Here is a 24,402-nt window from a genome sequence, read left to right as displayed (position 1 = left end):
AAGAGAGAGAGTGAGACAGAGCGTGAGCGGGGAAGGGGCAGAGAGAGGGAGACAGAATCCGAAGCAGGCTCCAGGCTCTGAGCTGTCAGCACAGAGCCTGACGCAGGACTGGAACCACGAACCATGAGAACATGACCTGAGCCAAAGTCAGATGCCCAACCAACTGAGCCACCCAGGCGCCCTGATAATGTCCTTTGATGCAGAGAAGTTTTTAACTTTGCTGACATCCAGTTTATTTTTTTGTTGCCTATGCTTTTGATGTTAAATCCAAGAACTCATTGCCAAATTCATTGTCATAAAGATTTTCCTCTATTTTTTCCCTAAGAGTTTTGTAGTTTAGCTCTTAAGATGTTCGATCCAACTTGAGTTAACTTTTGTATACATTGTAAGCTAAGGGTACAGCTACATCCTTTTGCATGTGGATATCTGATTTTCTCGGCACTGTTTATTGAAGAGACAGTCCTTTCCTTATTGAGTGGTCTTGGCACCTTTATTGAAAATCATTTGACCATATTTTCTGGGCTCTCTGTTCTCTTGCATCGTTCTATATGTTCCTGTCCATTCCAGTACCATACTTTCGATTACTATAGCTTTGTAATTAACTTTGAAAATGAAGAAGTGTGAGTTCTCCAATTTTAGTCTTCTTTTCTAATTTCTTTTGCCTATTTGGAGTCCCTTGAGGTTCCATGTGAATTTTAGAATGTTTTTTTCTGTGTCTTCAAAAAATAGAATTGGGACTTCAATAGGGACTGCACTGAGTCTGGATTTCTTTGGGTGGTGCTGGTGTAGTAACTGTTCAGTCTTCTAGTCCATGGACACAGAATGTCTCTCCACTAATGGATGTCTTCTTAGTTCTTTCAGGAGTGTTTGTAAGGGTAAAATATTTTTAACTTTTTTTAAGTTTATTTATTTATATTGAGAGAGAGAGGGAGAGAGAGAGAGAGAGAGAGAGAGAGAGAGCGAGCGAGCCGGGGAGAGGCAAGGAGAGAATCCCAACCAAGCAGGCTTCATGCTGTCAGTGCAGAGCCCAATGTGGGGCTCAGTCTTATGAACTGTGAGATCACGAACTGGGCCAAAATCAAGAGTCGGATGCTTAATCGACTGAGCCAGCAAGGTGGCACTGAAATTGTCCTTTAAAGATAATTCTGGGGCTTCTGGGTGGCTTAGTTGGTTGAATGTCCAACTTTGGCTCAGGTCATGATCTCACAGCTCTGGAGTTCAAGCCCAGCGTCGAGCTTTCTGCTGACAGCTCAGAGCCTAGACCCTGCTTCAGATTCTGTGTCTTCCTCTCTCTCTGCTCCTCCCCTGCTCACACTGTGTCTCTCTGTCAAAAATAAACATTAAAAAAAAATTAAAGATAATTCTGTAATTTAGACCTTTTACTAGTGCTCTTTCCTAATTATGTTGTGGACACCACAGAATTCTTGAATTCTCTAAAATTTGAGTTAAGGTGTTTTTTCCTCTGTGAGTTTAGTTAGGTAAAGAATATAGTGCTACGTCTGGAAACATGAGAGAAGTCTCCTCTGATGGCTTTTCCTGGTATCCCCAACACTCAGCTGTCCTTTATCCAGTTTATTTTTATCCAGATAAAGTTATAATTTATTTCCATTGATTTATTCAAGACTGTGATAGTTTAAGATTCTATTTTTCCAAATGAAAGAGAGCTCTCTGTTTAAATGAATTTTATTTTGTACTTTTCATTGTATATTCAATCCAGATGTGCTCAATATTATAGTAAGCACTTTCAAGGTATAAAGGGAATATTGGATGTATTCTGTGAGCTTTCAGTCACAGAGAAATGAGGCATGCACACAAAATAATGAGAAAGCAGTATATAGTTATGATTACCAATTACCAAAATAAAATCAGCAAATGAGTTAGTAAGTGGTATAGGACTAATTGTGGCCTTGAGAGATCATAGATGTTTCAATGAGAAAAGCTTATCTTGGGGTCAACCTTGACAAATGGGGGAAAAATGGAAAAACTGGAGCTCATTCTGTGTAGGGAAAAACAGAAGCAAATGCTTTAAAATATGAATAACTGTTCTGGGATTGGTGTACAGAGACCAACTTGATTCTAATGTATTATTTATGTTGGAAACAATATTGGAAATTTTCATATGCACAGTTCGGACTCGTGTGTCTAAAGCACTGATAATTTTGGATGTAACCCCAATGTGATAAGGAGGCTAAGACTTCTGAGTGGATTTTGGGCAAGAGGAAGGTTATTTTAGGATCTTTAATCTGGCAGCATTGTTTCCTCATAAGTTATCACTATTAGATCGAAGGTGGACTTACACTGTTCAATGACCAGTTAATCATGGGTCTGTAGGAAATGTTGCTCAGAAGCTTTCCTGTGAATGGATAGGCAGTTGGCATGAGTATGATGCGTATGGGTTGGGGGGTGGGGGGAGGTAGTGTTCAGTAACACCACTAAATTGACTGTTTTCATGTCTTACATTTGGACAGATTTATTGATGAGATTCTCATCCCTATGGTGGTAAAAAGAAAATATTTTTCCATATTTATCGTATTTGAAAGTCTTTACAATGGAGAACTTTATAGGTATTTTCTGAGATATGGGATGAACATTCAGGTTTTTTATGAGCATACTTGATTTTGTTCTGCTTGACTCCTTAAAATGTTATATGGTAGACTTAGAATTTTAATATTTAGAGAAAGGAAAAATGTGTGCTGTTTTGCTAAAGCCTTTAACTGTGTGACCACAAAGCAGAATAACTTTGGACATTACTCTGTTAGGTCTTTATCGGAGAGTGAAATTACGCTTTATTTGGAAAGTTTTGCCTAGGTATGAGACTGTTCACTATTTCTCAGGCTAAGTAAACATATAATAACTGCCTTAATAGAAAGGAAACAAGTTCCTGCTTCATAATGAAAAATGTGTGTATCATAACAGAAAAACGGGAGATCACTGGAAACACTTAGCTTTCAAAGTTTTTGGAACATCGTCCTTAAGTGCTTTAGGGATCAAGTAAAGGTCTGGAAAGATCAGCAGTTGGAAGTTTTTTTGGACTTACCCTTTCATGTCATTAGTAATGGAAATAGTGCTTCTTAAATTGGGGTGTTTATATAAAAACATACCTTTTAAATGGCACCATGGTATAAACTATGAGGATTTTGTAATGCTGCTTAAATATTTTCACATGACTTTGTTTTGAACTTCAGGATTCAGTTTTACATTTTGCTTGTTATGTGTAAGATTTGTGAACATCTTTGTTTAAAACATAAAATTCCTTCATCATGGGACACAAAGTTAATATTAAATATTTATGCTTTAGGCACTGTTGAGACAGATTATATGCATGTGTGTACTTTAGCTTATATGCTGCATTGATAGTGGTTAAAAGTATGACCCTACAGGCAATCTTTTCAAGCAGATAAAACTGTTGGGATGCTTTCCCAGGATGATGGGGTTTCCCTCCAGGCGTATCTCTTCAATGCGGTCCCGAATGTAACGGGTGTCGTTAGCCTTGCAGAATGTATCATCTGTGATTGAAGTTATGTTGTTAAACTAGAAAATAAAAGGGAAAAATTGTTCAGAAATTTGAAATCTACCTTTTGTATTCTATGTGATGGGATCTTACAGAATATTCTATCTAAAAAGTGGTTTTTAAAATACTGTACATCCTGTGTATCCTCAGGGTAATAAAACCCTCTGTGCAATCTGAGTCCCCTCACCCCTGCAGTTTAAGTCTGCAGTGTTGCTTTGGAAGACAGATTGCTTGCTCTTACAGTAACATCCATGTAGCAGAAAGCTCTAAGCATAAATAAGATTATACTGGCTGGAAAGACTCTCCTGCTTTTGAGTGTCAACTCGGAATGGGCACCGTGTCCTTAAATGTCCCTTTACAGAAAGAAACAGGACAAATGGGAAATGCTGTGATGCTGGAAGACCAATTTTAGTTCCTCTCAGTTCCTCTTCACTCTTCTGTTACCTCAACATGAGATCAACTGGACAGTGTCCACTGCTGTTGGACAAAGAGACACCAACCAGAGGTCGTAGCGCCCCCCCACCCGCAGATGCCTCGGATCCATGTGTCACATTAACTAGGAGATGCCGCGTGCACGCCTGGCAACAGAGCCCACTCTAAGGGCAGACCTCACACCTCGGTTGCGGGTCCTCTGGGGGCTCGGAGGCTCTGGGCCTCTTTGGGCGGGGTGGGGTGGGGCTCTCAGGCCACCGAGTTAGTAATATTTGATGGGCATAATTTACATGTAGATAAATGAGCTTCCTAATGAGTCATAACATTGACTAATAGTAATTTACATTCACATCATCAGATATTATGAAAAGAGCAGTCCTACCTGAAGATGAATTACACGTAGACTTTCTGGTAAATTAAGAGGCACAGATTCCAGGGCGTTGTGGTCCAAGTACAGGAAGGAGAGGTTGTTCAGTTTCTGTAAGGAGAAGTTACTTCTGCTTGATCATCACTGAGGTCAGTTCATTTTCACAGGATTCAAACTATGATATATGCACATGCGTCTACATGTGTGCACGTGTACATGCATATACACATATGTGTACACATGTGTACAGAGGTCCTGGTAATCAGTACTATCAATTGCTGCTTTGGTAGTTATTTGGTTTTAAGGGTTTTTTTTTGTTTCCCAAGTAGTGTATTTTGGGCCTTTATGAAGGGTGATAAAGTCCTGCTGCACCCCCACATTTCTCTCCACTCATCTAACCACTGAGTACCCAGCCGCTCCTAGCCTCAGACCTCATGCTAGCTGCTGGGGCCATTTGACTTGTCTCGTGAACAGCTAGTAAGGTCATTTCCTATGCAGGATTGAGCTTGGATCCTGGTGCTGCCATAACCTCTCTTGAACCTTTAGAACTTCTCATTTCACCTCCACCAGTTTCTAGCAAAATGAATATAGGCATATCTTGGGCATAACGTGGGTTCGGTTCCGGAGGAACCACCACAATAAAGCGAATATTGCAATGAAGTGAGCCCAGTGTATTTCTTGGTTTCCCATCGCATATGAAGTTATGTTTACACTATGATATAGTAGGTTATGTCTAAAAATCAATGTGCATACCTTAATTAAAAATAATTTATTGCTAAAAAGGCTAGCCATCATCTGACGTTTCAGGGAGTTGTAATCCCTAATGACAGATCACCGTGACAAATGTAATAATAATGAAAAAGTTTAAAATAGTGCAAGAATTAGCAAAATGTGACCTGGAGACACAGTGAGCAAACTCTGTTAGCAAAGGGGCACCACTGGACTTGCTCACTGCGGAGTCAGCCCAAACCTTCAGTTCGTAAAGAGTGCAGTGTCTGTGAAATGCAGTAAAATGGTGCACGATAGAATGCTTTGTGCCTGTGCTCCTAAGAGACGCACTTGGTCGTGAGATGTTTCCAGGGTAATTTATTAAATATTTAGCAACGTATGACTTTCCCCTCCTGGTCTGTATTGAGTTACTCTTCCTGATCAGTAGACCATTACTGTGTATCATTTTATAATAGGGCTTCAAGATGGAAAGCATGTGTAAAGTTCAGAGCACTCAAACACTCCGTCTGTGAAGCGTTGATCAGCTCCTGTAGGTCTTTAATATGTCAGTCAAAGGCTTACCAGCTGAAATTACTATATCTTCAAATTGTAAAGGTTTTTTATTTTTAAAGTGAGTCCTGTTTTGAAAAGTCTCCTAATAATCCCTTAACTTCTGAGGCACTGTGATGTGCCTTCACAGTGTCCCTTACAACTGAAAAGGGATTCCTTAAGTGTAAACAGGAAGAAAAGGAAAATGGAATATTTTTACATTTTCTGACAGATTGTACATGTGGACTAATTGTACCTTTGTGTGATTGTTACAAACTTGATAATATTTCATAGTGTTTCTATTAGATGTTAGCATTAGAAGCCACAAACCTTACTTATGAATGAGGTCTGCTGCCAGTAGCAGCCCAATCATCTGTTTATCTGGGGCTTCTTCCAGGACTGGGAATGAGTATATCACCTGTGCAGGTCTCGGCTGAGGCGGTAATTTCGCCGTAGACTGTGCATTTGGACACAAGCTGGCTATGTAAGTCAGAGTAGATCACCTTCCCTTTTTCCTGTACATAGGTTTTCTTGAGTTTCTAAATGAAGAAGTGTATTTAATTTGTACTGTATATAGAATTTTGTACTAGGTGCCGTTGTGGAATTCAAAAGAAGGGCTACCTACAGAATTTTATGGGCTAATACTTTTAAGTGGTAGAAGTAAAATTGAGCATTTACTTTTGGAACTGTATTTTCTGGCACTTGTAAAAACAGTTTTAAAATATAAAACAAAATTTTAGACCAGAGTTTCTCTATCATATTACCATTGGTTGTATAAAACTGATACTGTGTGTGGTCACAGTATACAAAACTTACTTTGAATGTATTTGCTTTGATTCCTCTACTCTTGATTTTGTTGTATTTTGCATTAAATAAAGTAAGCTTGGGAGGAAGAACTGGAAGTTTCAGTAGTTGATTTTCAGCTAGCGTAAGTTCTTCTAACAGAGAAAGTTTTGAAAAAGTACCGTCTTCTATATCTTCAATCAAATTTCCCGTGAAATCAAGTCTTCTTAAGTTAGCTTGAAGGAAAAATATACAGAAAATATACAAAAAATATAAAGTTAAAGTCTCATTTATGTGGACTGAAGAAGAAGCACTGGTGTATCAGGTCATTCAAACACCTTTTATTTTTAGTATCTAATAGTGTCTGTAACGAGTAGGTCAGTAAATTTTGTTGAATGAATAGTGAGCATCCCTCTGTGCTTGACACCGATGGCCTTTCTCTCTTGAGCCCTGGAGTCTCAGGGTTGGAAGGGAACTTACAGTTAATGGAGTCCTTCCATCCGTCAGTGTTTGAATCCCCAGAATGCTGAGGTGGTTCGAAACAAACTGTGGTTGCAAATCATGGGAACTAAGCATGACTTTTTTTTTTTTTTTTGAGAGAGAGAGAGGGCGCAATTGAGTGAGGGGCAGAGAGAGAGAGAGAGAGAGAGAGAGAGAGAGAGAGAGAGAGAGAGAATATCCCACAAGAGGCAGAGAGAAAGAGGGAGGGAGAGAAGAGCGGGGCTCACCCGATGCGGGGCTTGAGCTCACGAACCATGAGATCATGACCTCAGCCGTAGTCAGATGCTCAACAACTGAGCCGCAAAGGCGCCAGAAGCATTACATTTGATTGAGTAGAATCATTGTAGGTATTGTTTTGGACTTTTCCACAGAATGTCGCATTGTGATTGTAGATATATTCTTAATCTCTCTATGCCTTATTGCTTAACAACAACAAACAGAAGTGTTCCCGAATTTGTTAAAGTGATGCAGACTGAGAGAGAAATTCAGTGTGTGTGTGTGTGTGTGTGTGTGTGTGTGTGTGTGTGTGTGTGACTTTTATTTGTCTGGGATGCTGAGGAAACCTTGCTTCTCATTCCATATTTGAGGTAGTTACTGCAGACACTGAATTAGTGAATATGGACCCTTGCTCCCAGGGACTATAAAGGGTTAGGCTCCTTTGAGCCTCTGGTCACACATTTCTGTCAACCAGTTAGTACAAAATTTTATGTTTCTTTTTTTTTTTAATGTTTTTTTCATTTATTTTAGAGAGAGAGAGAGAGAGAGAGAATGAGTATGAGAGGGGCAGAGAGAGAGGGAGACACAGAATCTGAGGCAGGATTCAGTCTCTGAGCTGTCAGCACAGAGCCCGATGTGGGGCCCGAACTCATGAACCACGAGATCATGACCTGAGCTGAAGTTGGATGCTTAGCCAACTGAGCCACCCAGGTGCCCCCCGTGTGTTTCTTTTTAAGAGCATTGCAGTTAGTGTGTATTGTTGATATATTAACATTGAACTCACAGCCTCAGTTCTGTGGGTCACACTTGAATGAAGATTACCTACGCAGTGTTTTCCCTGTGAGGCAACTTGGGAACACTGGACAGCTCTTAGGCACTGCACTTGGGGAGCATTTTAAATAGCAAAAAGCACAAAAATGTAGAAAATGTGGCCATAAGTAGACTGAACAGGACACCTCACAGTGTAAGAGCTGAAACAAAATGGCAGAGGTCACCCTGTTCAGCTGCGGCTAGGTAACCAGTGTTCTGCCACTGTGTACGTGTCTGCAAATGACTGTGGGAGTGTTTCATGTACTGATTTTGGGGTCACAAATGCATGTGACCACATAGGTGAGTGTGTAGGTGTGGAGTCCAGAAGTGATAAGGAACAACTGTACTAGGGTCACTTGGGAGCCACCAGCTGCAGCATGAATGCTGTTCCAGTTAATCTCATAAATGTGTAGTGGGGCCAGTGTGCATGTTTGGTGGGATTTTCTTCAGGGACTTGGCACCAGAGAAGTGGAGGGTTGTGCTGTGCTCATAGCAGTGCCCTGGAGGCAAGCTGTTGTGCGGTTTGACGGGATGCCAGAAGCATCCTGGGAAGGAGTGAAATGCATTAGTTCCACATGAGAACCATGTGAGATGTTGGGTGGTATTTCATGATGACACCTGGGCCTCTCCCCAGACCTCAGTTGAAGTCTCTGAAGACTAGGGCCTGGTACCATTGTTTTTTACAATATTTCCCCACATGGGTTTAGTATTCAGCCAGGTTTTAGAACCTTGAGTTAAAGCAAGGAAAAGGAGACTTTCTGCTTTTATTGTGGTGGCAGCATTGTGAAGAAGGCATTCAGGTTGGAGAAGCACATTGGTCATACTGGTGCTCCTGATGGACCGAGGCAAACAGATCTCAGAGTCCTACGGCTAAGAAGGCGTCATCGCCTATATGTTTGATGGGCTGTCAACATCGACATGAAAGGCACCAGTAAAGAAAGGTGGGTGATGGGGACCTTTGAATGGAGTGGAAAGGAGTCACCAACAAGCCTGTGGCTGTTTGTGAAGTGTGGTGGATACTTAAACACTCCAGCGGTGACTACCCTAGATGTGACAGCCACAGGTGCCGAGACGCTTGTGTTTTATGAGGCTAGCACTAACATGAGTTAGCGTGAATTATTTTATGTAAAGTTAACTTACGGATATCTGCAAAATCTTTTGCCGTCAACTTTTTGATCTTGTTGAATCGTGCGTAAAGATAGGCTGACTCCTTCGGCAAGGGTGGTACGGCATCAATGTCAACCTCCTCACAGTACACAGAGCCGCTTAAACACACACACAACAGGCATGTGGGCATTTCTAAGTCGGGAAACAAAATCATAAAAATATAAACTGTAATTTAAAAACTTTTGTCCTCTAGTGGTAAAATTATTGCTATCATGAGTTTTCTCACTAATCTGAAAAAATATTTTACAGAATTAAAGGTGATAGCAGGAAGGTATCATGGTTGTGTTAGCCAGTGACCTGTATTGTACCTGATAACTGACCAGGATCTTATTTTAGATCCTGTAACCCCATATGTTTTTTATTCTCTATCATTTTAGCACTGAACATTTAATTGCTGAATTGATTTACATTTTCTGATTTGAATACTTAATGTTCATAAAGCAGAACATAAGGTAAACAAACATAAGCTTGATTCATCACTTGGTTTGGCACAGACACATTGCAGATGGATGACCGTAGCTAAGGAGCTTATAAAATACCAGGTAAGCAAGCAGACTATGCACTTGGACATGAGAGTGTCACGGAAACAGCAGGGACCCCACTGTATATCCTCATCATACCTCTTTATCTTCTTCAGCCTGGAACAATGCCTTAGTCTTTGTTGTTCATAACTTTAAAATTTTTGAATTTTAAAAACATTTTATTTTGGGGGGCATTTATTTTGTAGAATGTCTTTCAATTAGGGTTTGTCTGAGGTTCCTAATTTTTGATAGGAATACGATGGAAATGGTGTTGGCTCTGCCGTGCTGGGTAGTGGGAAGCATGTGCTGTCTGCTTGTCCCATTCCTTGATGATGCTCTCTTTCGTCTGTCATTTGGGAGTATCTTCTGAGAAAATACTTGGAGCTGCTAAACATCTGGTCTGTCACCAAACTGCCACCCAGTAATTTTATCTATTGATGGTTCTTACCTGAATTGTTTGTTACTAGGATAGTTTCAAATTATGATTTTCTAATTCCATCATTTTTTTTACGTTAGTTGACAGCTGGTGCAGCATGGAACATTCCCTTCATATTTATTTAGTTTTATCAGTTGAGTATGAACTTATGAATTCCTTATCCCATGGGTCATAATAAGTTACCATCATATTTATTTTGATCATCAAATCGTCACAGATCAGCCAGTGTGAACTCTTTTAAGCTTTTTTTTTTCTGTCGCACCTGTGTTCTATTTAAATGACACTTAATAAATTACACATATTTCACTTGTGTAATTTATGTTTTCAGCATTATGTATATGCCCACGAAACCATTATTGCAATTGAAGTAATTGACGTAGTCATCACCCCAGAGTGTTGTCATGCTCTTTGTAATCCGTCCCTCCCAGCAACCACTCTGGTCTGCTTTCTGTCCATTCACAGCAGTTGGCATTTCCAAGAGAACGAAGCAGTATATCCTCTCATCGAGCTTCTTCCTCTCTGCATATCAGCAATTCATTCCTCTTTATTACCGAATAGTATTTCATTGTATTAATATATGCAGCTTATATAGTCCTTCCTTATGGGCATTTGGGTTTTTAGTTTTTGACTATTTCTTAGAAAGCTGCTGTGAACATTTATGTAGAATTTTTGTGGTTGTGATACTTGCGTTTCTCTTTAGTAAATACCTAACAGCAGAATGGCTGGGCCATCTTATAGGTGTGTAGCTTTTGAAGAAGGTCCCACACTGTTTTCCTTAAAGGTTATGCCATTTTATAGTCCCTTCAGAGCAGAAGGATTCTAGTTACTCCACATCCTCGTGCGCGTTCGGTACTGTTAGACTTTTCACGTAAGGCATGTTGTGGTATCTTGTGTTTTAATTTATATTTTCCTAATGACTGATGTGCTGAGCAATTTTTTATAAACTTATTTACCATCCACATATTTTTGTGGTAGAATGTTCATATCATTTGCCTATTTTAAATTTTTTTTCAATGTTCATCTATTTTTGAGAGCGACAGAGCATGAGCAGGGAGGGGCAGAGAGAGGGAGACACAGAATCTGAAACGGGCTCCAGGCTCTGAGCTGTCAGCACAGAACCTGATGCAGGGCTTAGACCCATGAACCACGAGACCATGACCCGAGCCAAAGTCAGTTGCTTAACTGACTGAGCCAGCCAGGAGCCCCCCCCATTTGCCCCCCCTTTTTTTTTTTAATATTTATTATTTTTGAGACAGAGAGCACATGAGTGGGGGAGGGGCAGAGAGGAGCATAGAGGATCTGAAGCAGGCTCCAGGCTCTGACCTGACAGTAGAGAGCCAGATGTGGGGCTCGAACCCATGAGCCTGAGCCAAAGTTGGATGCTCAAACAACTGAGCCACTCATTTACCTATTTTTATTTATTTATTTATTTATTTATTTATTTATTTATTTAATTTTTTTTTTCAATGTTTTTTATTTATTTTTGGGACAGAGAGAGACAGAGCATGAACGGGGGAGGGGCAGAGAGGGAGGGAGACACAGAATCGGAAACAGGCTCCAGGCTCCGAGTCATCGGCCCAGAGCCCGACGCGGGGCTCGAACTCACTGACCGCGAGATCGTGACCTGGCTGAAGTCGGACGCTTAACCGACTGCGCCACCCAGGCGCCCCTCATTTACCTATTTTTAAATGGTGATTTTGTATTATTGTCACTGAATTATAAGAGTTTATATTGTAAATACAAGTTGTTTCTCAGATTTATGTTTAGCAAATGTTTTCCTTTATGTGGCTTGTCTTTTTGTTTTCTTATCATTGTCTTTTGAATAGCAAATATTTTTTATTTTCATGAAGAATAGTTGATTCCTTTATGGTTTGTGCTATTTGTCCTATATTTAAGAAATCTTTGCCAACCACTATCTTATCCTAGGTTTTCTTTTTGAAGGTTGTATAGTCTTAGCTCTTGATGTTTAGGTTTGAGGTCCATTTTGAGTTAATTTTTATATATGGTGTCAGGAAAGTTCATCTTTTTAACTTACAGCTCTCAAGTTTTTCAGTACCATTTTTTGAAATGATATCCTTTCCCCATTGAATTTCATTGACACCATTGTAAAAAACAAACAAACAAACAAAAGTTGACCCTATTGTGTAAATGTATTCCTGGACTGTATTCTGTTTTGCTGATTTACTTGTTTTTTGTTTTTGTTTTCATTTTTGTCCATATATGTATGTTTATCTTTAGAGAAAGAGAGCACACACGAGGAGGGGGGAGGGGAGGGAGGGAGGGAGGGGAAGAGAGAGAGAGAGAGAGAGAGAGAGAGAGAGAGGGAGAGAAAGAGAATCTTAAGCAGACTCCACGCTGAGCATGGAGCCAGAGATCATGACCTCTGGAATGATCTGACCGCAGGAAATCAAGGGTCTGAAGCTCAACCAACTTAGCTTGTTTACTTGCTTATTTTTATGCTAATGCCACAATGACTTGCTTCCTGTAGCATTATAGTAAGTTTTCATATCAGGTGGTGTAAATCCTCCAACTGTATTCTTCAACATTGTTATGACTATTCTAAGCTCTTTGCATTTCCACATAAATTTCAGAGTCAGCCTCTTAATTTCAAAAAGACTGGTAAAAATTTAATTGGGATTGAGTTAAATCCTATAAATAAATTTGTGAAAAATTGACATCTTAATGATACTGAGTTTTCTGGTCCTTGAACATAATATATCCATATTTTTAGGTTGTCTTTAATTTCTCTCAGCATAGTTGTCTCGATTTCAGTGTGCAGGTCTTGTATGTCGCTTACAAATTTATACCTACATTTTGAAAAATAATTTTGATTGATTAAAATGTTAAATATCCCCATTACTCTTTAAGAACTCTCTTATTTTTTGGCATAATAAGATGTCTCAGAGCAGTCTTGCCTTTTCCCTGCCCCAAGCCTGATATCAGTTATTTCTTCAAGGAGTATTGGTTTCTTTTTGTGGAGACTGATATTTAGAAACCAAGATTTGAATGTTGATGTGCTCATTGCTGCTAGCATCTCATTGCTTCTAGGCTCTTTCCACAAGGAGGGATGGGAAATATATGTATGTGTATTTGTCTGTTTTTCTGTATTTAATATACACATATATATGTGGGATATGTGGCATAGACATATACGTACATTCTTACATATGGACATAGATAAATACATACATACACACACACACCTCATGTGCATATATACACATATACTCTCACATAGAGACAAACGTGTATACAGGCAAACCTCAGAGAAATTGTACATTTGGTTCCACTGCAGTAAAGTGAATATTGCAATAAACAAGTCAGATGAACTTTTGGTTTCCTGGTGCCTATAAACGTTGTGTTTACACCATACTGTGGTCTGTGAAGGGTGCAGTAGTAGTATATCTAACGACACAGTGTTCATACCTTAATTAGAGATGCTCTATTGTTGGGGAGCCTGGGTGTCTCAGTCAGTTAAGCGTCTGACTTTGGCTCAGGTCATGATCTCCTGGTTTGTGAGTTCGAGTTCTGCATTGGCCTGTCTGCTGTCAAGCACAGAGCCCACTTTGGATCGTCTGTCCCCCTCTCTCTGCCCCTCCCCTGATCGCTCTCTCCTCTCTCAAAAAATAAATAAACATTAAAAAAAAACACTCTACTGTTAAGAAATGCTAACCATCATCTCAGCTTTCAGCGAGCCACGATTTTTTTGCTGGTGGAGGGTCTTGCTTGATGTTGATGGCTGCTGACCCTACAGGGTGGTGGCAGCTGTGGCCATTTCTGAAAATAAGACAACTGTGACGTTTCCCACGTTGACTGACTCTTCTCTCAAGAACAATTTCTCTGTAGCACGTGATGCTGTTTGGTAGCATTTTACACACAGAACTTCTTTCAAAACCAGAGTCTATCCTGTCACACCCTGTCCGCTGCTCTGTCAGCTAAGTTCGTGTGATATTCTCAATTCCGTGTTGTCATTTTGACACTCTTCACAGCATCGTCACCAGGAGCACACTCCGTCTCAGGACACCACTTTCTTTGTTCATCCACGGGAAGCAAGTCCCCATCCGTTGGAGTTTTATCCAGCTCCCAGGGAGCTTGGCCCAGCTCCCTGCCGTCTTCAGGCCCCCCTTCTGCTTCCGGTTCTCCTGTTTCCACACGTCTGCAGTGACTTCCTCCCCTGGAGTCCTGAACCCCTCAAAGTCCTCCCTGGGGCTGGAACCAGCTTCTTCCCAACTCCTGTTCATGTTGAATCGTGACCTCTTCCCATGAATCCCCAGTGTTCTTCATGGCATCTAGGATGGTGACTCCTTCCCAGGGTGTTTTCAGTTTACTCTGCCCAGATCCATCAGAGCAATCATCGTGTGTGGCAGCTATGAGCTCACGAAAGGTGTCTCTTAACTAATGAGACTTGGAGGTCAGAATTACCCCTCGATCCATGGGCTGCAGAATGGTGGTGGTGTTGCAGCAGGCATGAAAGCAACAGTAATCTCATTGCTCGTCTCCATCAGAGCTCTTGGGTGACCAGGCGCAATGTCTTTGAGCAGTAATCTTTTGGAAGGAATCTTTTCTCCTGAGCAGCAGGTCTCAACAGTGGGCTTGAACCAGTCGGTCAACCGTGTTGTGGACAGATCTGCTGTCCTCCAGGCTTTGTTGTTCCAAGTAAAGAGCACGGGCGGAGGAGATTTTGCGTGATTGCTACGGGCTTAGGATTTTCAGAATGGCCAGTGAGCTTCCACCTGGCTTCCACCTCAAGTCACCAGCTGCATCCACTCCTGAGCAGAGTCCGCTTGTCCCTGGAGGCTTTGAAGCCAGGCACTGACTTCTCCTCTCCAGCCATGAAAATCCTAGGCGGCATCTTCTTCCAGCAGAAGCCTCTTTCATCTACATGGAAAGTCTGCTGTGTAGTGTGAGCACCTTCCTGAGTCCTCTCGGCCAGATCTTCTGGATAATTCCGGCAGCTTCTGCGTCAGCACGTGCTGCCTCACCTTGCACTTGGGCGTCACAGAGAGAGCTTCTTTCCCCAAACCTCCTGAACCAACCTCTGCTAGCTCCTACCTCTTCTGCTCCTTCCTTACCTCCTCAGCCTTCGCCGGATCGAAGAGTCTGGGCCTTGCTCTGGGCGAGGCTTTGGCTGAAGGGAACGCCGTGGCCGCTTTGATCTCCCATCCAGACCAGCCAGACTTCTTCCATATCAGCAGTCAGGCTGTTTCCCCTGCTTATCACCCGTGTGTCCACTGGAGCGGCACATGCGTGCAGTGTCCTTCAAGGACTCTTCCTTTGCCTTCACAACTTGGCTACCTGTTTGGCACAAGTGGCCTAGATTTCAGCCTGTCTTGGGTTTCGCCCTGTCTTCCTTACGAAGCTTAATCTTTTCTAGCTTGTGATTGAACGCGAGAGACGCGTGACTCCTCCTTTCACTTGAGCGCTTGGGGGCCATTGTGGGGTTCTGAGTGGGCCTAATGTCAGTACTGTTGTGTCTCAGGGAATGGGGAGGCCTGAGGAGGGGGACAGAGATGCAGGGGGGGACAGGTGAGCAGCCAGAACACAACAGTTTATCAGTTATCAGTTTATCAGTTAAGTTCACCATCTTATATGGCTTGGCTCGCGGTGCCTCAGCTTAGCATGGTAACATCAAAGATCACAGATCACCGAAACAAATATAATAATGATGAACAAGTTTGGAAAAATGGTGCCAAAAGACTTGTTCCATACACGGTTGCCGTAAACCTTCCATTTGTGAAAAATGCAGTGTCTGTGGAGCGCAATGAAGCCAGGTGCAGCAGAACAAGGCGTGCCTGTACCTATTTCTGTATCTGCATACAGACCACGAGTTGGTGCCGATCTCTTGCTTCCAGTCCAGCTCCACAGTGTTCACTCTGGGCTTCCCCCACCACGTCTGTAGCACCTTCTCTGACCGAGAAACCTGGCTCTAGTTATCCAGCGTATATACCTCACTCAGTGCTAGGCCTCACATTAAGGGGTTTCATCGCTGTGGACCTGCATCGCCGTGGAAAAGAAACCTGCTTGCTGGAATGTCAATGTTTATCCATTCTGTTTTGTCTATATCCTGGAGTTTCATAGTCAAAACAGTGTGTTTAAGGGTTACTTGGGTTAATTTTTCTTTTCACTTTAGTGTGTTACTCATTTGAAATGAAATTGTTTCTATTCGTTTTTTTAAACATTTTTTTTTTTAACGTTTATTTATTTTTGAGACAGAGCATGAACAGAGGAGGGTCAGAGAGAGGGAGACACAGAATCTGAAACAGGCTCCAGGCTCTGAGCTGTCAGCACAGAGCCCGACGCGGGGCTCGAACTCACAGACCGCGAGATCATGACCTGAGCCGAAGTCGGCTGCTTAACCGACTGAGCCACCCAGGCGCCCCTGAAATTGCTTCTATTTGTGTGTCAGTTTTTTTTTTTATCTTATCCTTGTATATTTTATTTCTAAATGTAATTGTTTACCTATGTGAACGATAACCTTGTTCAAAGCCAAATCTACAGGGGCGCCTGGGTGGCTCAGTTGGTTGAGCGTCTGACTCTGGCTCAGGTCATGATCTCACAGTCTGTGGTTTTGAGCCCCGCATCGGGTTCTGTGCTGATAGCAGAACCTGGAGCCTGCTTTGGATTCTGTGTCTCCCTCTGTCTCTCTCTCTGTCCCTCTCCCACTTGTGCTCTCGCTCTCTCTCTCTCTCTCTCTCTCTCACACACACACACACACACACACACACACACACAAATAAACTTAAGTAAATAAATAAAATCTTACAAAAAAAAATAAAACCAAATCTACAGAGAAAGTGTATACTTAAAGAAGTTCCACACTCCCGTTCCCCCACCCCACCAACATCCATCTCTCCCTCCTTGCCACCCCTGGTCCCGTGAGTAACCTGTGGGTAACTAGTTGCCACGATTAAATTACCTTTCTTGAATGTCGTTTCACACAAGTGAGCTGATGCATGTATATTTTCTTGTGTCTCTTTCTTTCTTGGATGAAAGGCAGCATACTGTAGCTACTCCTTTGCACTTTGGGTTTTCTCGTATAATATATTCTGGAAATCACTTCATGTTAGTTCATAGAGATCTTCCTTGTTTATTTTTACAACTGTATAGTATGCCCTTGTGTGGACTTGCCGTACATTATTCAACCTCTCTTCAGTGTTTGGGCAGTTAGATTGTTGCCAGAGTTTTGTGTTTGCAAGCAGTATTCCAGTGATGTTTGCATATGTATTTTCTCCCTCATGGAGGTGTATCTTTAGGGTGAATTCCTAGAAGTTGATTGCTACGTCACAAAGTAAGTGCATACCGGCCTTGTTAGATATTGCCAAATTCCTGTCCAAAAGCATGGTACTTACTTGTATTTCTGCCAGCAGTGTATGAGGGTCTCTGATACCCCAAGGCCTTGCCAATGGATTATATTGGTTTAATGTCACAGTTTTAATTTTTGTCCATCAGATAGGTTAAAAATCTTTGTGTCTCCATTTCTGTATGTGTGAGATTGAACGTCTTCTCATATGTTTAAGGGCCATTTTTATATCACTTTGTGAATTGCCTATTCATCTTCTGGTTTTACCAATGGATTTTTTGCCATTTTCTTTTTCCTGGCTTTTTATATGTTCTTTATAAATTAGAGATATTAACTTTTTTTTCTATTTTTCTCATTTTTCAGTTGTGCTTGACTTCATTTATGATGCTGTTTCCCATGGAAAAGTTTCATTTCATGGGATCAAATTTATTGATCTTTTCTATTATTTTCTCTGGATTATGAGGCATTGCACACACAGTTTATCTTCTAGTATTTATATCATTTCACTTTTTACGTTTTGACCCTAATTTATTTGGAGGGGTTTATTTTTCTGTGAAAAGTGTGGATCTAACAGTATCCCTTTTCCATTGACTATTCACTTGTCCAACAGCGTATTTTATTTATTTTTAAAGTTTTTTTAAGTTTTTATTTAAATTCCAGTCAGTTAACATACAATGTGATATTACGTTCAGGGTTCAACACCATTTTTAAAAAAATACCATCTGTAGGGCTCCCGGCTGGCTCAGTCGGTGGAACGTGTGACTCTTGTTCTCAGGGTTGTAAGTTTGAGCCCCATGATGGGTAGAGATTAAAAATAAAATCTTTAAAAATACCATCTTTGCTTCAGAAGTGATTTAAGATGCCTTATTTATTATATATTAAGTTTCTACATGTGTTTCTGTTTTTCTGAATTTTGTATGCTATTCACACACCACTATCACACGTATTTAAGTGTAGAGACATTGAAGTATATTCTAATGTAGTATGTCTGGTTTCTGCAGATACCTGCCATTTTTCAGTGATTCCCTGAAACCTGATTCCATGCAGGTTTGATTTTTCTACATGAACTTGAGAATCCTCCTTACCAGCTCTTTAAAGCAGTTTATTGTTACAAATTTAGGAAGAGCTGACATCTTTATGATGCTGAGTCATCCTATCCAAGGGCAAGGGATGTCTTACTAATTAGTGTGTGATTTTATTTCATGTTGTCCTGCGAAATGCTGTTCCATGATAGAACAAAAATAAACCGAATAGATAGGAGTTATTGAGGAGGACTGTGTTGTTTTGTACATTTTCTGTTGTTTTAATTAAAATGTATATTACAATTATTCATGTATAAGCCATCTTTATGTCTTCTGTGAGTTTCTTGAAGTTAAGAATTATATTTTATTTCCCTTACCCCCAGGCTGTACATAGTATTTGTAAATAGTTGATGTTAAATAACTGTTCCTTGAAGGGATTTTATATAGACAGAAGCACACTCTGTAGAGGCTAAACTTGTACTTTGGTTATTCTTGAATGTTCCTGTTCCATGTTTGTCATTCAAAATGTGGGATGGCCAAGGGATACAGGAGTGCTGATGCATAGGGGCACTTGTACCCCAATGTTTATAGCAGCACTCTCAACAATAGCCAAATTATGGAAAGAGCCTAAATGTCCATCAACTGATGAATGGATAAGGAAATTGTGGTTTATATACACAATGGAGTACTACGTGGCAATGAGAAAGAATGAAATATGGCCCTTTGTAGCAACATGGATGGAACTGGAGAGTGTTAGGCTAAGTGAAATAAGCCATACAGAGAAAGACAGATACCATATGGTTTCACTCTTATGTGGATCCTGAGAAACTTAACAGAAACCCATGGGGGAGGGGAAGGAAAAAAAAAAAAAAAAGAGGTTAGAGTGGGAGAGAGCCAAAGCATAAGAGACTCTTAAAAACTGAGAACAAACTGAGGGTTGATGGGGGGTGAGAGGGAGGGGAGGGTGGGTGATGGGTATTGAGGAGGGCACCTTTTGGGATGAGCACCGGGTGTTGTATGGAAACCAATTTGACAATAAATTTCATATGTTGAAAAAAAAAACAAAACAAAAAAAACAAAATGTGGGATGGCAAATGATGTGCACTCCCAACATACCAGCTGACGTTATCACTGGAGATAAAATTCCGCTGTTTGAATTTACTGTATCCTAAGGCCATTTTTTATTACTCTAAGGAATAAAGTTCCATAATAACCTATTTATGACTGTTCTTTGTGAGACACGAGATGACATGGTATGCATACTTACCGTCACTTTCTTTTTTGGGGGATGGTGGTGTTACACTCTCATCTTTTTGTAACTGAACACTTTTCTCATCGGGTAATATCACAGTTTCTTTTTCCTATTTGAAAAATAAAAATTTGTTATCAGGTGTGATAAAGTCTGATTTTGACTATAAAACTGAGAGTCATAGGCAACACCTGCCTTCTCATGGTCATAGTGGCATTTCTTTTGTGCTACAGTAAGATTTTGTGTATTGTTCATTAAACTTATAAGGTAAATATTTGTTCACCTTGTTTGTACTCCAGACTGTCAACTCCTTGAGTAAAAGAACCAGGTCTTTTTAATTTTTTTTTAATCTCCAAAACCCTAACTCGGTGCCTTTGCCTTCTAAATGTTGAATATATTGAAATTCCAAATGGGAGCTGGAGGGAACTCTCCAACACAGAATGAAAGTTTTTCTGAGTTGCAGCCTGAAATGAGACCATCTTCATGTAGGGTAGGTCTCTTAATTATTCTTTATGGTCTTGTCTTTTTCTTCCTTCCTTTCTTTCTTTCTTTCTTTTTTTTTTTTTTTTAATTTGAGAGAGAGAGAACTGGAGAGAAGGGCAAAGGGAGAGAGGGAGAGAATCTTAAGCAGGCTCCACGCTCAGCATGAAGCCCAACGCAAGGCTGGATCCCACGACACAGGGATCATGTGTGGTCTTGTCTTAATTGAGTTCCTGATACCAGATTCTACCATGTTCAACAGGATTGAGGCACTAGTCACGTCGCATGTGTTGGACATAGAGTAAGCTTTTGGCCTCTTCTGCAAGTGACCCTTCATTACCTCGTGCCTGAACAACACCCTGGCACTTGGAGCCCTTTTATTCTCCTCTGCCTACCCCATTTGGACCCCCAGTCCAGACTGTTTGCTCTGGGGGTCTGTATCACTCTTTCCTATCTTGGGAGAGAACATTTTCTGCCATTAGACTAACATAGGTTGCATGGGGCCCCAGTCTGTGCCCTCCAGAATCATGTTACCCCTCATGTCCATCTTGACTCCTTTATTCTCCCAAGTGGGTTCTGTTGGAACAGCCCCTTCACTTAAGTACTGTTGAATTCTACTCTGCTCCACAGTTACCTTAGTCCCTATATTTGTATTAAGAGCATAGACTTCTAAAGCAATGTAGAGAGAAGAAGCAAAGAACTTACTAGCTACTTTTTAGGGACCCTGGAATTTTGAAGGTTTGTTTTTTTTTTTTTTTTTTTTTAACTGATTGATAGATTCTAATCATCCATGTGAGCCAATAGCTTATTGGTACGATAGGCCTTTTTTAAAAATCTGGAGCTATGACTAGTGATATCTATCTTTTTTCTCTTAATGTTGGGCAAAAATAATACTTAGCATATTAACCAACTCCATTGAAAGAAATTACAGTGTTAACATTTAGTCATTGTGCACTGAAGAAAAGCAGTCAACATTGTTATATATTTGGCTGCATTTTTCATTTTCCATTCTGTCTGTGTATGTGAGACACATACACGCACACGCACACACCGTAGGCAGGACCAGATACTTATGTGCTGCATTAACTTTTTCCTTACCCAGCGTTCATCTCTGCGTGCCAAGAAAACCGCGAGTAATTACTCAGCCTGTGCAAGTGGAGTACGAAAGATGTGTTATGAAGTCATCCCTGTATTAAAATTAACTCAAGGACAATTTACAGTCACTTGATACAAATTGATAAGAGTCTGAGTCGTTGAAACTGATTAAAAATTAAGCCCCACCTTAAGGAGTTTTTCATTTTTTGGTAACTTACATAGTTGGCATATGTAAGTGAAATGCTATAGACCCCAAAATAAGTATGTAATTCCATGAACCACTTCTTCCTAAATTAATAAATCTTAAGCTGGTAATCCAAGATTGCTTCTCCTAATACACAATTTCTCCTATTTTATTTGGAGGCAATATAATATGCACATATAGGGCGTTTTATAACATTACTTAGAAATCCTCAACCAGTAAGAGATCATCTTAAAGTTTAGTTTTCCTTAAATTTTGTTTTGGTTGCTATAGATACTGTTTGGTTACCATAGATTCTTTTTTATTAATTTGGGAGGCATGCATACCTCCCCAAAGTGTAATCCTGGAGACAGTTTTTGGAATTACTTTCAGTCTTTACAAGTGCTTTTTCTTTCCCCTTTTCAGACACATTAAACAAAAAAGCAAAAACATGCATCTAAATGGGTGACTGTTTCAGAAGTTAAATTTAGAGTAGAAATAAAGTACCTTAATATTTTTTCTGTCCAGATGTTTATCCTCAGAATCTTGACTGAACAGGGTTTCTTCAGAATGATCTGTCCCATAGTGATAGGTGATGCGTGGGTCCTGCTGAGCTGCTGGTGCCAGCTTCATCGGAGGCACGGACAGGAGCAGGAGGAGCACAGACTGCAGCATCGTCGTGCTAGCACAAGCCCAGGGGCCGGAGTTCATGGGCTGGTGGCCTGCTGACTGCGGGACACTGCTCTCTTTTTCCCTGGAAGTAAAAACGCAGACCTTCGAAGCACTATTTAAAAGCTTAGAGGACTTTTTGGCAGGGTGTACGCAGTAGGGGCCAGAGAACAAGTATTTAACCCTTAGTGATCTTTAATTAGATGCTGAAAGTTTCTGTGTATCAGTGGCATTCTTAAAAATAGTCTCAGAAAGTGGTTTGATTTCTTTTTCTGTCAAAACCCAAGTAATGTTGATAATTTCAGTTTCTTAATAGTTAGATGCTGTAAACAAGGTCCTTGTAAGCAGCGGAAATCTTAGGATACCTGTAGTAGAAATAGTTAAGACTCATGATCCTGCCTCATGTGAGTTAAAAATATCATATTTCAACTTTGCTATTTTATAAGAACTCTTGATTTGTAATGGTATGAGTTTCTATAAGTTCCAAGAGTTTTGGAACTTTAAGTTTAACATGAAAAGTAGTTATTAACACTTTTAGGTGATAAAGGATATATGAAAATGTTTCTGATTTTTTTAGTTTTGCAGTTTTCATAGATACTCTTTTTATTTAATAACATTGTTTTTAAATTTAAACTACAAAAAACACAAAAATAGTATTGCAGACTAGAAGAAATAGAGAACTGTAATCAAGGATTTGGGGGAAGGAGATGGGGAGGAATCTCTTAGGTTCGTCAATGATGCACATTTCAGACAGAATCCCCCAGAATTGCTGGTGCTGCATTGTGGATGCCAGTTTGTCACAAATCAGTGGCTAAAAAGCCTGGTTTTGTGACTTTGCAGCACCTGCAGGATGTCAAAGTGACACAGTGATAACAGTTGTTCGAGGTAACTGAAAAATAAAAAATCAGAGGTGGCCTTTGCATTTATGAAGACTGAGAATCACATCTTAAACGATATGTAAAATGATACATGAAAGAAGAGCCTACCGTTGTAGCTTTTTTGAAGGTTTTTGTGGTTTTCGTCAGTGGAAGCTCATGCCTGTGTATTAGCCCCAAGGAGGAAGGTGGTGGATCAGTTTCAGACTGCTGCATAGCTTCGTGACCGGCCGCTCTGAGTGCAGTTCGCCTGCATGGAGACCCTCCCCGGGCCATGCAGCGTGAGGGCTCCCCAGCTGTGCTCATGGGTCTGCAGCGCGGTCTGCTTCTACATTACCTCATGTGAGAAACGCTAAGGTTTCCTGAATATCGTTTATGGCGAGGACACAGTTTGAAAGTCATGCTTTTTATTTTAATGCTTTTCGAGGAGATAAAACATCTGCGTTTTCAGTGAAATAAAGCACCAAACTAAAGTCTGTGCTCTTAATTTTGTGAGGGGTAAAAGTACTGTTCTAGTATCACAGTTAGGACACAGCCAAGAAATTTCCAATGCAAAAATTAGTTTTAGCATAAATTATCTTCAAGTTTAATCATCCATATAACAAATTCCATATAACACAAATCCAAGTGTGAGAGTTTTTAAAAAATAAATTTGATTTGTAATTTGGAGTTTGGTGGTAAAAGATACTTTTGTTTGCTAAATTTAGGAAACTGTAAAAGTGGTCTTAATAATAAATTTGATTTTTAAAAGTCCAAATGGTATTTTAGATAATTGTATGAACATCTTTAAAGATTCACTTTCATTTTTATCACTTTCTGGTGCTTTTAGCAATCAAGCTAACACTTCTTTCTCCTCTAAAGTATAAATTTGGGGCATCTGGGTGTCTCAGTCGGTTAAGTGTCCCACTTTGGCTCAGGTCATGATCTCACAGTTCATGGGTTTGAGCTCCACATCAGGCTTTCTTCTGTCAGCCCAGAGCCCGCTTCAGATCCTCTGTCCCCCTCTCTCTGCCCCTCTCCCCTCTCAAAAATAAATAAACATTAAAAAAGTAAACAACAAATTCAATAAATGTGGATATGGATAAATATTTTATTAAAAATAGAAAATAAAAGAATACCAATTTGTTCTCTTTTCTATTCAAAATTGCCTTTAGAGTCTTTCAGATTGAAGCTTGGACAAACTAAGACTTGAATGCTCATGATTTTATTTGAATGTGAATTACTTTACATTTAGTTGTGATCTTCTCTGGTTTTGGTTGATACAAATGATCAATTTTATGGCTTTAAGGATACTGTAACAATTTTGGAGCCTTTGCAAATATCTGATAATGAAACAGCAAATATTGATCTGTTTTGCATTGTGTGGTAAGTTTGTTGAAAAGTGAACAGGATAGATATTAAATGTCAGATTTAGAGAACCTTAGAGACTGGGTATTTTACTAGTGACATACACAGCGTGATATTTGTGTTTTGTGAATTACGGCCTCTCTCCTTGGAAAGTTAGCACTGGTGACAATTCCTTTGGCACCC

At 40.3% G+C, this 24,402-nt stretch overlaps 2 protein-coding genes across 8 annotated transcripts in view; one reads left to right on the top strand and one right to left on the bottom strand.

The window, feature by feature from the left end:
* Window positions 1–24,402, top strand: part of CENPP (centromere protein P) — a 232,621-nt gene that overhangs the window by 60,634 nt on the left and 147,585 nt on the right. The gene's annotated exons all lie outside the window — the stretch shown is intronic.
* Window positions 1,668–23,187, bottom strand: OGN (osteoglycin). 2 transcript variants are annotated; one of them, XM_058695982.1, is made up of 7 exons: window positions 22,995–23,187; window positions 21,836–22,014; window positions 19,591–19,684; window positions 9,018–9,176; window positions 6,384–6,586; window positions 4,326–4,421; window positions 1,668–3,531 (listed from the first exon to the last, which is right to left on the bottom strand). In XM_058695982.1, exons 1-7 carry the CDS (start codon window positions 23,176–23,178, stop codon window positions 3,361–3,363), a joined length of 1,086 nt encoding a protein of 361 aa, XP_058551965.1. In that variant the 5' UTR covers window positions 23,179–23,187; the 3' UTR covers window positions 1,668–3,360. The 2 variants fall into 2 exon arrangements, with proteins under 2 accessions (XP_058551965.1, XP_058551964.1); XM_058695981.1 differs by having other exon boundaries at window positions 21,836–22,082; window positions 22,984–23,178.

Source organism: Neofelis nebulosa, chromosome 12 (genome assembly GCF_028018385.1).
Source record: "Neofelis nebulosa isolate mNeoNeb1 chromosome 12, mNeoNeb1.pri, whole genome shotgun sequence".
Classification (NCBI taxonomy): Eukaryota; Metazoa; Chordata; class Mammalia; order Carnivora; family Felidae; genus Neofelis; species Neofelis nebulosa.
Note: the sequence above shows the minus strand (reverse complement) of the source record. Positions and strands in the feature narration are given on the sequence as shown.